The sequence below is a fragment of the Procambarus clarkii genome, chromosome 37 (genome assembly GCF_040958095.1).
Source record: "Procambarus clarkii isolate CNS0578487 chromosome 37, FALCON_Pclarkii_2.0, whole genome shotgun sequence".
Classification (NCBI taxonomy): Eukaryota; Metazoa; Arthropoda; class Malacostraca; order Decapoda; family Cambaridae; genus Procambarus; species Procambarus clarkii.
The window spans coordinates 31,077,932-31,094,090 of record NC_091186.1 but is presented as its reverse complement, the minus strand read 5'-3'; the positions used below and the strand labels follow the sequence as shown (position 1 = coordinate 31,094,090).

The window sequence follows — 16,159 nt, the reverse complement described above, 5'->3', positions numbered from 1 at the left end:
AATTAAATGACATTAACTGTAGATAGTAAATGTAGAAATTATATGAGTAATACAGTGTGCCCTCTATATGGGGGCGTAGCCGATTCATTCATGTGTGGAATTCATTCCATCAATCCGGCCCCAGCATCCCCCTTCCCCCCCCCCCCAAAAAAAAAAATTAATACATATGCCAGTGCACATTTGCCTTTTTGAAAAATTTAAATAACAAAGAATTTGAATTGCAATGAAATAAAATGATATTGCACGTTACAGTACTGTACTTACTCTACCAGTTGAGTTTTGTAGTGCAAACTTTGTTAGCCTTAATATCCTGAGAGTGCCACACACATGAATATAAATTGTTTAAAGAACGGTAACTTTGCTAACAAATGTACATTATACACTACAGTCTGTACATAAAGTACAGACCACTAGAATCACACTACTGCAGTACACTTATATCATATAAACTACACTTTGTACATTTAATGTCATTAGAACTGTGCTGTACAGCTCAATTGGTGCTCCCAGGTAAGTTATGGCTAGTGCTGGGTGCTGGTCCAGTTGCCTGGGCATCCTCGGAAGGTGTGTCCTTGCTAGTGCTGGGTGCTGGTCCACTTGCCTGGGCATCCTCGGAAGGTGTGTCCTTGCTAGTGCTGGGTGCTGGTCCAGTTGCCTGGGCATCCTCGGAAGGTGTGTCCTTGCTAGTGCTGGGTGCTGGTCCACTTGCCTGTACATCCTTAGAAGGTGAGTCCTTGCTAGTGCTGGGTGCTGGTCCAGTTGCCTGGGCATCCTCGGAGGTGTGTCCTTGCTAGTGCTGGGTGCTGGTCCAGTTGCCAGGGCATCCTTGGAAGGTGAGTCCTTGCTAGTGCTGGGTGCTGGTCCAGTTGCCAGGGCATCCTCGGAAGGTGAGTCCTTGCTAGTGCTGGTTGCTGGTCCTGTAGGCCTACTGTGAAACCATACCAAAACTTTTGAATCTTAGTTTGTTTCTTTTTTGTGAGCTTCATTACAATATCTTTCATAATATATAGTTTCAGTTAAATATCTTATCATATATCTTATCATATACATATCTTTCAGATAAAGCCATTTTTATCTGCTTTGTACACTTAAAACCAGCTTTGATTATTAGATATCATGTGCTGAGAAAGTTTATGCTTATATGGATTAGCACTTCCAACATCTACACTTAATGCCTCACCACAAATTTTCATGTTAATGATGTATTACCTCTCTTTAAATCGACATACCTATTCAGTGCTAGCCTTGAAATTGTCTATGTTTAACTTTACAGCAAGTCTTTCAGCTGCATTTCTAATAGAATCAACTTACAAATTGTTTTATTAAAAATAGTATTATTGTTAGTTTGACATTATATACATTTTATTCAGTACAGTTCTGTATTAACCCTTAAGCTGTGCATGGCATACATATTTATTTATTTATTTACAAGAAGATATATTGGGGGGGGGGGGGGGGGTTAACAGAGAATTTAGAAATTAAGTTAAATTACCATTCTTGTAAAGCCACTAGCACGCATAGTGTTTCGGGACCATATACACCATATTTCGGGAGCATATACGACAGGACATGATGGCAAAGTTCAGTTTCTCAAATTTGCTCTAATGCTTTCCAATTTTTTTGTGCATACTAGCAAATCCTGCAACTTTGTCTAAATGATCACAAACGTAACTTAAAAAATAAGAAAATAAAAAAATAATTATAAAATTGAATATTGAGAACATCAGATTTTGAAATCCGCTGCAAAAATATAAACTATCACCAGTTATTCCTTTGGTGTTATTATGCTCTCAGAATAGTATATGATCTTCATTTTCATAGATTTAGAATGTATGTTTTCAGTTTAGTTTACTGTAAAAAAAACTTGTCAATGTGGCATTTGAATTATATGCCAAACTTAGAAAAAAAATTGATAACTCCAAACATTTAGGGTTTGGGAAAAATCCATTCAATCGGATTGTAAAACGGACAGCTGTGCACATTATTTGGAAAAATGGTGAGAATCGGTCAGAAACTGGATTTTTTAAAACTGACTCAAAGTTGAAACTCTAGTTTTAGAGATAATTGAAGTTGAAGTTATCGACAATGAATAATTTAGTTCTTATTCATTAATTTACTTATATGTTTTATTAAAGGTTGTTTGGCATTCGTACTCGAATATGTGAAACTTTTAGGTCAATGTATGTTGTAATGAGGTCAAGAAAAAATACCCCCCCCCAGAGAAATAAAATATAGGGATTAAGGGGATAAAAATGTATTCTGTATAAAAGTTATAAAGCCCAAATCTGGTCCCTAATCATCAAAACCACCTAAAGATACAAAGAAAATAAAATTTGAAATCTGAAAAACTGTCAAAAAATTCAGTCCCAAGTTCTGCCAGTTGTGACTGATTTATTTGATGACCAATTTCATCCTATCTTGACATAGTTAGGGATGGGTATGACCTCTCCAGGATGTAGAGGTTACAACAAAATCTGATAATAAACAAAGGAGACAAAACGAATCTCCTCCCCCCCAAAAAAAAAATTGGACATTTGTGAAAGTAACAGAAATTAACATTAGGCAATGCATTTTTATGATGTATAACAAAATAGAGCATGACAACATACTCATTATTATTGGTATTATGATGTATTAATCGGCAATGCTATACAGACACCAGCTGCATATCCACTTTGTGGACACTTCTTGCTACTATTCTTCTTTGTGCATTGGACAAATGCTTGCAGCTCTTTATTACTGCATTATCCCTCAGTTCCAGTTAAATGGAGCGTTTCTCCTTGCCAACAAAATGTTATTTAAAAAAAAAAAAAAATTTAAATACATTTCTGAAAATATTGGGATGAAACTTTCATGACGCTTAAGCTGTGCATGGCATACATATACAACAGGACCTGATGGCAAAGTTCAATTTCTCAAATTTGCTCTAATGCTTTCCAATTTTTTGTGCATACTAGCAAATCCTGCAACTTTGTCTAAATGATCACAAACGTAACTTGAAAATTAAGAAAATAAATAATAATTATAAAAGTGAATATTGAAAACTTCAGATTTTGAAATCGGCTGCAAAAATATAAACTATCACCAATTGTTCATTTGGTGGTGTTATGCTCTCAGAATAGTATAGGATCTTCATTTTCATAGATTTAGAATATATGTTTTCAGTTTAGTTTATTGTAAAAAAAATTGTCAATGTGGCATTTGAATTATACGCCAAATTTAGAAAAAAAGGATAACTTTAATCGTTTAGGGTTTGTGAAAAGTCCATTGTAATAGGATTGTAGAACAGACAGCTGTGCACATTATTTGTAAAAATGGTGAGAATAGGTCAGAAACTGGATATTTTTGAAGCTGATTCAAAGTTGAAACTCTAGTTATTTAGATAATTGAAGTTATCGACAATGAATAAGGTAGTTCTAATTCATTAATTTACTTGTATGCTTTAATAAACGTTGTTCGACATTCGTACTCGAGTATGTGAAAGTTGTAGGTCAATGTGTGTTGGGATGATGTCAAGAAAAAATAACCCTCAAAAAAACAAAATATAAAAATTCAAAGTCCTAAGTTCTGCCAGTTGTGACTGATTCATTTGGTGATCAATTTCATTCTATCTTGACATAGTTAGGGGATGGGTATGACCTCTCCAGGATGTAGAGGTTACAACAAAATGAGATAATAAACAAAGGAGACAAAAAAATGGACATTGGTGACAGTAACAGATATTAACATTAGGCAATGCATTTTTATGATATATAACAAAATAGAGCATGATAACATACTCATTATTATTGGTATTATTATGTATTACTCAGCAATGGTATACAGGCACCAGCTGCATATCCACTTTGTGGACACTTCTTGCTACTATTCTTCTTCTTTGTACATTGGACAAGTTCTTGCATCTCTTTATTACTGCATTATCTCTCAGTTCCAGTTAATAGGAGCTGTTCTCCTTATCAACAAAATGTTTTCCTTTTTAAAAAAAATTGTCTAAAATACATTTCTGAACATATTGGAATGAAACTTTCATGAAGCTTATGCCAATAAGTTGGAGATTTGTTTAACATTTAATATTAATTTTCACATAATTCAAATATTTTTTGCCCAGCCCCAGCTTTTACAGCCCAGGCTGTAGCAGCTTTAGGGTTAATGCACGTGGTTTGTATTACGTAGGCTGTTAGAGAGAGGGAGGGGAGGCAGCCGAGAACTTGCCCATACCCCCTTCCCCATTCCTGCCCACCCTCCTTACTCCTGCCCACCCTCCTTACTACTGCCCACCCTCCTTACTCCTGCCCACCCTCCATACTCCTGCCCACCTTCCTTACTCCTGCCCACCCTCCTTACTTTTGCTCAAAGCATAATACCTAAAAAAAATTATTTAATTTTTCTAAATATTTACTGTGTTTTGGTGGGAAAAATTTAGTCATAGAAACCTTAAATTTGTTTTATTTTGCCTTAATAGGTAATACTGCTTCCAGTCTCTGCTCGGCTACCAAGGACGATAGCAAACACAACTTTTGCCCATTAATGATGGTAAGGACAATTTTATTCTTACTGTACTACCAGTGTGTGTGTTTATCATGTTGATGTCGATATCCAGTGATTGTGAGTGTATTAATCAAGATATTTTCATTAACTAGTGTACAGTGGTACCTCGGAATGCGAGTGTCCCTGTATGCGAGTTTTTCGGAAGACGAGCAGGATTTACTCCAAAAATATGTCTCGGAAGGCGAGGGTTACCTCGGGACGCGAGTTTGTTGATACGTGTACAGGCCGACTGGCGCGTAGTGGCATGGCGATCGCGCCTCAGTTTACCAGTGTCTCGTGTCCAGTGACTATCCCACCTGAATTCTTCACAAGGATTTATAGTTTTTTATCGTTTTTTTGGCCATTTGAGCATAAAAGTTGTCATTATATATCTTGCCATGGGTCTCAAGAAAGCCATTGGTAAGGTTCAACCTAAGAAAATAGCTGTGAGTAGAGGCAGTAGAGGATGTCCCTTCTTGATTAAGAAAATGTGTGAAGTATGGGAAGAACTGCAAAGTTTTGTTGAAAAAACTCACCCAGATAAAGCTGTAGCAGGCCGTTGCATTGACCTTTTAAATGATAATGTGATTTCTTACTACAGACAAGTGTTAAAATGTAGGGAAAAACAAGTGTCATTAGACAAATTCTTAGTAAAACAAGCAAGTCCTAGTGGTATGCAGGCAAAATGTGCCAGAGTGTGCATACCAGTGAAGTCCTCACTGCCTGATGTGATAATGGAAGGGGACTCCCCTTCCAAACAGTAACTCCTCTCTTCCTCCCACCTCCTCACCATCTTCCATACGCCTACAGCATTCAACAGCAAGGTAAGTAATAACTTGAACATAGTTTTGTAGGTTTATTTAGATGAATTAGGTATAAAAATTTAGTTTGATGTGGGGTTTTTGGGGTAGTCAGGAACGGATTAATTCATTTCCCTTTATTTCTTATGGGGAAATTAGCTTCGGAATGCGAGTTTTCGGAATACGAGGCGTATTCAGGAACCAATTAAACTCTTAAACTGAGGTATGCCTGTATTAATGTTGGTGTTGTCATTTACCAGTGATGGCGAGTGTATTAATTATAATCATTACCCAGTGATGGTGAGTGTATTAATCATATTGGCATTACCCAGTGATGTTGAGTGTATTAACCCCTTAACTGCGTTGCCTCCAAATATGACACCCCTGCAGTGCGCAGGAAATAAATTCTCTGGAATTTTTTGTTTAAAGTGTCAAAAACCCTTCCCTGAATATGGGTATGTAAAAAAAAAAATCGAAATTGTACTTACTTTGGCTGCTATGGGATCCATAAGTTGGGGCGTGACGTCATCATTCCCCATTCGCCCGTGACGTACGCTCCCGGGGCCAGTGGGGCGCGGGGTGCGCGAGTTGCCGCAAATATATTTTTTTTCATTTTTTGCGCACAGTTCCAAATACATTTTATTTGTTTTTACGTGCTAATTCTATGTACTGTATAATGAACACGTACACTATATTATGGCAGTAAAAATCCGTACTGTCCGAAGACACTGTGTTACGTGCAAGACACGTGTACACGTATGTTGCACATATTTACCATGTATCATGCTAATTTATGTATATATACAATCTATTTACACACTATACACTGTCACACAGTATATACATTCACCATCAACATACACAGAACTCCTCGAGTGTGAGCAGCCACACCCAGCCAGCCAGTCCTCCCTTATTCCTCCAACATCGTACTCACTATCACCCCTCCTCCCACCATACTGTTATTCACACCAATGTTTCAGGTTCATTTATGTATATTTACAACACATTTACACACACTGCACTGTCACACACCATAAACACACTCAGAACTCAGCGAGTGTGAGCTGCCACACCCAGCCAGCCAGTCCTCCTTCTCTCCTCCAACATCGTACTCGCCATCACCCCTCCTCCCACCATACTCTTACTGTTTATATTACACTATTTACATATGTTATGTATACCTATCTACATGTTTTATTCACCAGAACTATGCAAGTAAGCCGGTATTGTGTCCTAACAGTACAGTTGCTATTTTTGACAATATGGTATTTTGTATGGTATTTTGACAATACCGTACACTGCATGAGAAATCACACAGCAGACGACGCTGCGATTACGACGTCACCTCCCTCACAAAAATAGCTCCTCCCAACATGCTCTTGTTGCTGTTATTATACTATATACACACACTGTATATACCCATGTACATATGTGTTCCCCGTAGTGAACCACTTAGCTAGTATGGTGAGCAAAACAAGATTGGCTCCCACACACAGTGGAGGCTACCTCAATTCTCTCCCTCCCTCCCTCACCAAAATTCCTCCTTCCACAATACTACGCACAATGCTAATTATAGCCACAATCCTGGTCACTAATTCCTGTAAATGAATAATTGACCACACGTTTATTTTGAAAAGGAACCTAAGAAGTCATTTGAAGATTCCAAATGGACGAAATAATGCTGTGGTGCTGTGAACATCGTGAACAGCATTGAATCACTGATATTTGAACATTGTTCCAGGTCATTATCACACTCAGGCTCTTCTATAATACTATCATGGCTAAATAATACAGATTATATATATATATTTTGACATTATTAGGCGATGCTGTGGTCACACGCTGAACAGCAGTGCTGTGCACTCATACTGCATGCGCCGGCCTTGGTTGCTCACTCACTACTGAGGCTCCAACACCCGGGAATGTGGACCACGACTTTTTTTTAAAGATGGCGTCTGTTTACAAGAGCCCTGAGGAAGCTGATGTGAACCCCACGTAGCCGCGGGAGTTTTGAATGGAACGTGAAAAATAAAAATACCCGGAGGCGCGTTGCGCAAACCAGATGTGGACCTGCAGGCGCATTGCGCAGTTTAAGGGTTAACCCTTGTGTTGCTAAGGGCTATTTGCACCTTGTCACCCACAGGTGCATAACAAAAAAGAAAAAAAATTGTTTCCTAACCTGTTAATTTGTGTTCCCTGACCACAAGAGAGAAAAAAATTAATCGTACATACAAATGGCATAAATGAGTCGACAATATGAGCGATGACGTCACACCCTGCATGCTTGCTCATGCAAGGTGCGGCCCAGAGGCATCGCGCGCAGTCTTCAAGCAGCCAGAATTGCTACGAATTTATTTTCGCGGCATTATTTATAGTGTCTACGCATATTTTATCACAAATATTCACTAATTGTGTTGCTTATAATGTTACTTCATGTTCAATGGTAATAAATGTTGCATACATTGAGTATACACATGCGCACAAAAATGTTTTCCCATTATGCCAATATAATATGTATTCAGATTGTTCATTATTATATTTACACACACATGTACACACTATTTACAGGTTTTTGTAATATTATTGCACATTTAAGAAGTCTTGAAGAGAGTGGTAGGCATTGAAGCAGTTGACAGCACATAATGGAACTGCACACGCTTCACACCATGTTTGCACATGTTTACGTTTCTGATCTCTTTTTTTTTGTTCTACAAACTAAGCAATCACGCTTGCCTATTGCATGCTTTCCAGCTGGTGGCAAATGTTTTAGTCTGTGTGCTTGAAAGCCCTCCATGTGAGCGAGCCTGGGTGTAGCAGCATGCTGCAACACTGGGTTCATGATGGGTCTTTGTATGCCAGGAACTTCTTTGCCAAACTTTGCTAATAACTGTGTCCCAAGTGTAAAAGCAAACGAACGGAAACTTGGTTTATGTCCAGTTTTCACCAGATACATATTATAGCTATTCAGCATGCTTATGTCAACAAGACGGAAAAACACTTTTTTCGTCCACTTCAATGTTTTCTGCACACTCGACAGTGCCCACCATCATGTCAGATTTATCAACCAAACGCATGTTGATATTATAGTCAAGAACACAATCTGGCTTATATACTGGTTCTTGCGTTACTCAGTTCACCTTGCCACTGTTCATCATTGTACCATCACGAACGGTTGTCAGCAAGTTCACTTCTCTTTTGTCTTTCCACCTAACTGAGCATATTTGATCACTTTTTCTTAGCTGGCAGTCACAAACTTCAAGTTTATTGTCAAACACTGGCATTTCCCTTCTTCTTGGCTTTACTGTACCAAACAATCCAGTTCTATTTTAAATCAAGAACCTAGCTGGCAAGGGACTTGTATAGCAGTTATCCGTGTATAAAATGTGGCCCTTGTTCATCCATGGTACCATCAGTGACTTCACCACACTACCTGAGAAACCATGTTGGTCGTTACTGGGAATGTCTACATCGCTAGCAGAATACAGAATCGTGTGTAACACGTATCCTGTTTCACAGTCACGAAGAACAAAGAATTTCAATCCAAATCTGTTGCGTTTGGAGGGAATATACTGCTTGAATGCAACACGTCCTCTGAAAAGCACAAGGGAATCGTCAATCACCAGCTTCTGTGCTGGTACATAGAAATCTCTGAACTTTCCAGTCACTTCATTCATATAGTGTCTGACTCTCCAAAATCTATCATCCTCTGTCCGGTCCTCATTACTTGCAAAATGAAGACACCTGAGGAGTATCTGAAACCTGTCTCGGGACATATATTTCCCGAAGAAAGGTGTTGGAATAGTCTGGTCTTTGCTCCAATAATCTGTGATAGCGTGTTTGACACAATGTTTCATCAACATACATATTGCCAAAAATACATACATTTCACCTACAGTAGAGTTTTTCCAATGCTGCAATCGTGAATATTCTGTTATCTCTTTTCCAATGAGATGAGTCGCATGAAGGTTCATTTGGTGTACATTATATTCCATGAGCGGCTCATCATAAAATGCTCTAAAGTAATCCATTTCACACATGTCCTCACCATTATCAGGGAAAAGGTCTGTAATCCCAACTTTATTGTCAAAGGCAGGAATTAGAGGAATAAAATCGTCACTATCACTCCACACAAGGACACCTGGGGTCCTGCGAGGCGCAACAGTGGCACGACAGCGAGGAAGCGTTGTACACCGTGGACCAGGAGCTGTAGCCCGTCTACACAAAGTACGGCCGCTATGTGAACGTGAGGTGAAATCACGTGAACATGAGGGTCTTGGTTCCTCATGTGGTGCCATACGGCAGCGCTTGGCTGGGCGAGACGCTGCTGACGTGACAAGTTCTCGCCTGGTATCACCACTGGTACTAGCAACAGGCACGGTAACACTATGCTCTGAATCCACTTCACTAAAACCAGAAAATGAGTCACCTTCCTCTGACTCGTTGTCCAAAATATCCTCGTACTCTAAATAAGCACAAGAACTGTGTGGTCGTGGGTGAATTGGAGTAGACACTGGGCGAGGAGGCACCGGTGAGCATGTATGCCTTGCCGTGGGAGGAGACTGTATCTCATATTCACTGTCTGTGCTACTATCATCGGTCAATTGTCTGTAGTCCTTATCAATGTCAGGGTCATCAAAAATCACTTTCCTCACCATCAGAAAATAATTCACTAGTTATTTGCTCTTGAGTAAGTGATTGCGTGGTGTGTGCGCGGGAGGCGTTTGGCTGTGCATTTGACATGGTGACCGCTGGGTAATTGGGGCCTCCCATGCATTGGTAGCGTGAGCTGGTTTTTTTTTTACAAAATGGCAGCTGGTTTACTATAGCCCCTCGGCAGCATATGGGGGCCCCCCTACCCCGATGGCCATTCAAATCTTGTGCGGTATTCCATCACGTCATTTGCCCAATATATAGCAAGTTACCCAACACATCATATGACGTGTTGCGCAGTTTAAGGGTTAATCATGGTGTTATTACCCAGTTATGTTGAGTGTATTAACCCTCTGAAATGCAAATAGCGCATAATTTTGCTCAATCAGGGGTGTGCATAACACCTTAACCACTGCATTGCGCAAAACGACAAATGCCATTCGCTAATTACTGCGCCAACTGACAAAAGTATTTTTTATTTCTTTGTATACGGTCGAAGCACACTCGCGGTAGGTTGGGTACAAAATGGACTCTTAGGACCTACTGTGAGAGGCAGCCATCTTGGAAAAAATTCCCAGAATGTCGTAGGGCTGCTGGCTGGGTTAGTACTGAGTGAGCAACAATGAGTGGCACACGCGCCTCTGGCTCCCAAACACCTGTCCAACACGGTGTTGACTTGGGTACAAGATGGATTCCTGAGGTGTTTGCCAGATTGAAAAAAATTCCCAGCATTCCCCACGGTCATGGGCAGGCTCATATTCAAGGTAGCAACCATGTCGTATTCATCCATATCAAGCTCCCAGCCCTAGTCGGCCTTGTTTTCAAGAAAACATCATTTGATGTTGGAATAGAAAGGCATATTGCTTGAAGATGAGCATGCCAATGATTTTGATAACCCAAATCTGGAAAAAGACCTAACACAGGTGTCTGCTACTAGTGATATGGATATTGAAGTGAACGATGTGGAGTGTGTGTACAATACACAGCTCTCACAGCCCTGCCATGCCGGACTAGGTCATCACCATCATTGGAACAACACAAATGAATTTTTGTATGTTCCACTGAACATTTAGTGCCAAATGCAATTCACTTGGACCATCCGGGAATTCGTTAGAGCGGGGTCTGTTAGAGTGATGATGCACTGTATTTGAAAAGAAAAAATGCAAGAGTAGAGAAGTGATTGTAAATATTATTCAGCAGATATGTAAGTAATAACATTTAGCAGATACTGTATATAAGTAATAAAATTTACCAGATATGAAAGTAAAAATAATAAAGAACAGAAGAGTGGGAAATTAGATAATTAATCAAATTAAGATTTCTAGAGTAAACGAATTGAGATTCAAATAATTAATCAAATGAAATACAAATAGTTAGCTAAGTTAAGAATTACATTAATATTGTAATACATGAATATTATACGGTAATAATACAAGATAGGCAAGGATATGCAATATAAACAGGCAATACACAGGCAAAAAAAAAAAGAAGAGAACAAAGAATTAGACAATTAGATTAAGATTATGAATAAATAAATGGATTCAGATTCAAAATAATTAATAAAAAAGGAAACATAATTAATCAAATTAAAAATTCAGTAATCTCTTAACCCTCAAACCGCTAGGGGCCCAAATGGATTAAACACCCACAGGCGCAACAAAAAAAAAATTCCCCAAAAATTCTTTAGTCTGATACAAGTGTTCATTTTTGTTCCCTGATCATGGAAAAAATAACAAAAAAATCGTAGGTGGCATATTTTAGCCGCAATAGGGTAGGGAAGTGTGGCAAAAAAGGGGCGTTGGCAGAGCCTTCGCCAGACGAGGTCTACTCCGCTCGAGCTGTCAGGCGGCAGTTGCCACAAATATATTATTATCTAATTATTTCAATGTCTCTGATTTTTTCTGAGTTTTATTGCAGTAATATTATTCAATACAGTGAATTGTGATATATTTATATAATAAAATGTGTGAACCATCACTGTACTCAAAATTATGGTGTGCATATTAGTGATTCAATTATTATGTTCATAAAACAATAAACAAATAATTTTGCTGTTACACTATATACACAGGTTATTTGTAAGTATTTGCATGTTTTGTTCACCATAACGAACCACTAAGTTGGTATTGCGAGTCAAAAAGCAACGAGGAGTGACTGCCACACACCAGCCAGCCACTCGCTGCCACTCCCTCCCGCAACGACACCTCACTCGCCCTCATTCTCCTCCCACAATACTGTTTTTGCATTTATTCACTATACACAGACGTTATATATAAGTATTTACATTTTTGTTCATAATAACTGTACATCTAAGCTTTTATGGTGAGTAAAGACACGAAGACGTAGCTACTCACACAGTCAGCTGGTGACGGCCGCCCTCAAGGCCAGACGCACTAATATTTCTCCTCCAACAATATTGTTTGTGGTATTATTATGCTATATACACACATTATATATAAGTATCTACCTGTATTATTCACTATACCTGTACAAATAAGCTGGTATGGTGCCCAAAGACCATAGTGGCCACCAGTAAAAACATGACAAGTCGTGCAGAGGACGCTCCTCCCTCACCAAAATGGCGGCTCCCAACCTCTTCCTCTTGCTGTTATCACACCCTAGTAGTAGGCATCCTTCAGTCTCGGGAGACTATGGAGTTTCACCCTAGTGTTCAATCCTGGTGCAGCGTCTGGTGTGACTGATGAGACCAATCCGAGAGTGGCAGTCCATCCCACACCGAGCACAAACGAAGTCCAATTCTGGTCTGTCTTCCTGGCTACCGGCCTTTCTTCTCTGTCTCTTTGCCTCCGATTCCTTGGCAAGTGACTCCTCGAACTTGGAGAGACCTCTTTGAACAGACTGCCCCCAGGCTGAACGGTCTGCAGCCAGTGTCTTCCACATAGCAAGATCGACGTCCATGGCTTTTAGGTCCCTCTTGCATACGTCTTTGTATCGTAGCTGGGGCATGCCTGTTGGACGCTTTCCCTGCATCAGCTTCACACCCTATACACACATTATATATAAGTATCTACATTAGTGTTCACCATAGCGAACCACTAAGCTGGTATGGTGAGTGCAGTCAATAAAAGAAGACCACACACAGTCAGAAGACGATGCCACCACTCTCCCTCCCACAGCCTTACTTCTTCCTCCATGGAGCACAGCACTAAATATCACCACAATCCTGCTATTATCAGAATCCTGGACAGTTTTATCACAGTCAGGGGTCTTCTATAATACAGTGGTACCTCGGAATGCGAGTGTCCCTGTATGCAAGTTTTTCGGAAGACGAGCAGGATTTACTCCAAAAATATGTCTCGGAAGGCGAGGGTTACCTCGGGACGCGAGTTTGTTGATACGTGTACAGGCCGACCAGCGCGTGGTGGCATGGCGATCGTGCCTCAGTTTACCAGTGTCTCATGTCCAGTGACTATCCCACCTGAATTCTTCACAAGGATTTATAGTTTTTTATCGTTTTTTTGGCCATTTGAGCATAAAAGTTGTCATTATATATCTTGCCATGGGTCTCAAGAAAGCCATTGGTAAGGTTCAACCTAAGAAAATAGCTGTGAGTAGAGGCAGTAGAGGATGTCCCTTCTTGATTAAGAAAATGTGTGAAGTATGGGAAGAACTGCAAAGTTTTGTTGAAAAAACTCACCCAGATAAAGCTGTAGCAGGCCGTTGCATTGACCTTTTAAATGATAATGTGATGTCTTACTACAGACAAGAGTTAAAATGTAGGGAAAAACAAGTGTCATTAGACAAATTCTTAGTAAAACAAGCAAGTCCTAGTGGTATACAGGCAAAATGTGCCAGTGTGCATACCAGTGAAGTCCTCACTGCCTGATGTGATAATGGAAGGGAATTCCCCTTCCAAACAGTAACTCCTCTCTTCCTCCCACCTCCTCACCATCTTCCATACGCCTACAGCACTCAACAGCAAGGTAAGTAATAACTTGAACATAGTTTTGTAGGTTTATTTAGATGAATTAGGTATAAAAATTTAGTTTGATGTGGGGTTTTTGGGGTAGTCAGGAACGGATTAATTCATTTCCCTTTATTTCTTATGGGGAAATTAGCTTCGGAATGCGAGTTTTCGGAATACGAGGCGTCTCCAGGAACCAATTAAACTCTTAAACTGAGGTATGCCTGTACTATCATCACTAAATAATAGCAGGATCATATATATTATGGCATTTGTAGGCGGTGCTGTAGTCAAAAGCTGAACAGCGGTGCTGTGAGCTCGTGCTGCGTGCACCAGCCTTGGTGGCTTGCTCAATACTGACGCTCTCACACCCAAGAATGTTGGGCTAGATTTTATCTAGGTGGCATCTGGCAACTATCGGTCATGGCTGTACTATAGCTGCCCCTATCCCAGGCGGGGCATTTAAATTATAGAGCTAGACACAAAAGCATACTTAAATGATGTGTGCGGTTTTGGTTTAGTCACTGATATCATATATATATATATATATATATATGATATGTGTGGTTTAAGGGTTAAGATTGTAATACTGTAATATCATATGGTAATAAGACAAGTTGGATAAGGGTATGCAATAGAAACAAACACATATGGTCTGGAAACACTGATGTACTTAAAGCTTAAGAATCTATTAACAATACTGGAATATTAGACAACAAACAAGACTAGTAGCTAATAAAAATGGGCAGATATATAAGTGAGAAATTAAATTATTAATTTTTAATTCACAAAGTAATGAATTAAAGATTCAGATAATTTGACAAATTAAGAGTTCAAGGTTTATAACATTTTTGGAAATTGAAGTGTTAGTATCAACAGATAAATGGGTAAGTTGCAAATATTGTAAGGTAAGAATCTGATAACTAGACAAATTAAGCATTCAAAAAAATATTACATTTTATAAAATTGAAGTCATTGTAGTAATAGTTATAAGAGGGGTAAATTACATGAAATTGAAGCCAATAATATAAAAAAGAAGCATTTATTAATTAATATAAAAATATAAAAAAGCCACAATTTAAATACGGTTAGGCTAGGTAAGGCTTGGTCACTCATGTGTTAGTTTCAGCAATGACATTGGAAGTTTGCTGGTTTCCAGTTATGTCACAATCAACAAAGAAAGCCTATAATTTTTGGACATTTTTTATTTCATGTCTTTTGCCTCTTCTTTCTTAGCAATGATCGTTCCGTTCCTGGTGTAGCACTGCTTGATAAAATTTGGGTTTTGTTTGCGAATAGGATGCATTCTGTAGAGGAGGATCAACGCTGCTTGGGTAGGCACTCATTAACCCCTTAAACCGTGGAATACATACATATACGATGGGAGTAACTTTCCCGAACACCACGCAATACATACATATACATACATATACAATTGAAGATCTAGCGCACAATTTTATATGCCCCGCGAGGGACAGGGGCAGCTATAGTCCAGCCACGGCCGATAGTAAACAGACGCCGCCTAGAAAAAAAATGGTGGGTAACATATCCTCATGTGAGAGATTCAGTTCTGAGTGAGCCACCAAGGCTGGCACACACACAGCATGAGCTCACTGCACTACTGTTCAGCTTGTGACCACAGCATCGCCTGAAAATGTCAAAATATATATATGTACATGGTATTATTTAGCGATGATAGTTTTACAGAAGACCTCCTGACTGTGATAAAAATGACCATGATTCTGATAATAGCAGGATTGTGGTGATAATTAGCGCTGTGGTGGGAGGAGTAATCTTGGTGGGGAGGGAGGTAGCATTGTCTGCTGACTCAGTGTGGCCACCTTTTATTGTCTGCTCTCCCCATACCAGCTTAGTGGTTTGCTATGGTGAACACAAATGTAGATACTTATATATAACGTGTGTATAGAGTGTAATAACAGCAATAGGAGTGTGTTGGTAGCAGCCATTTGGTGAGGTAGGTGGTGTCATCTGCATGACAAGTCATGTTGTGTACTGGTGGCCACTTTGGTCTTTGGGCACCATACCAGCTTATTTCTACAGTTATGGTGAATAAAACATGTAGATTCTTATATATAATGTGTGTGTATAGTGTAATAACACCACAAACAGTATTGTTAGAGGAGAAATATTAGGCATCTGGCCCTTGAACCATTGAGAGAGGCAGCCACCAGCTGAATGTGTGTGTGTAGCTACGTCTCTTATTGCCTGAACTCACTATACCAGCTTAGATGTACAG

At 39.4% G+C, this 16,159-nt stretch overlaps 1 protein-coding gene across 1 annotated transcript in view; it reads left to right on the top strand.

The window, feature by feature from the left end:
* Nucleotides 1-523: 523 nt before the first annotated feature.
* The window catches only part of LOC123765942 (tripartite motif-containing protein 59-like), a 129,513-nt gene continuing 113,877 nt past the window's right edge, over nt 524-16,159 (top strand). Inside the window, exons 1-2 of the mRNA XM_069337369.1 lie at nt 524-726; nt 4,463-4,533. Of these exons, the coding sequence (XP_069193470.1) occupies nt 4,528-4,533 (6 nt within the window). The 5' untranslated portion in view covers nt 524-726; nt 4,463-4,527. The remainder of the gene's footprint in view (nt 727-4,462; nt 4,534-16,159) is intronic.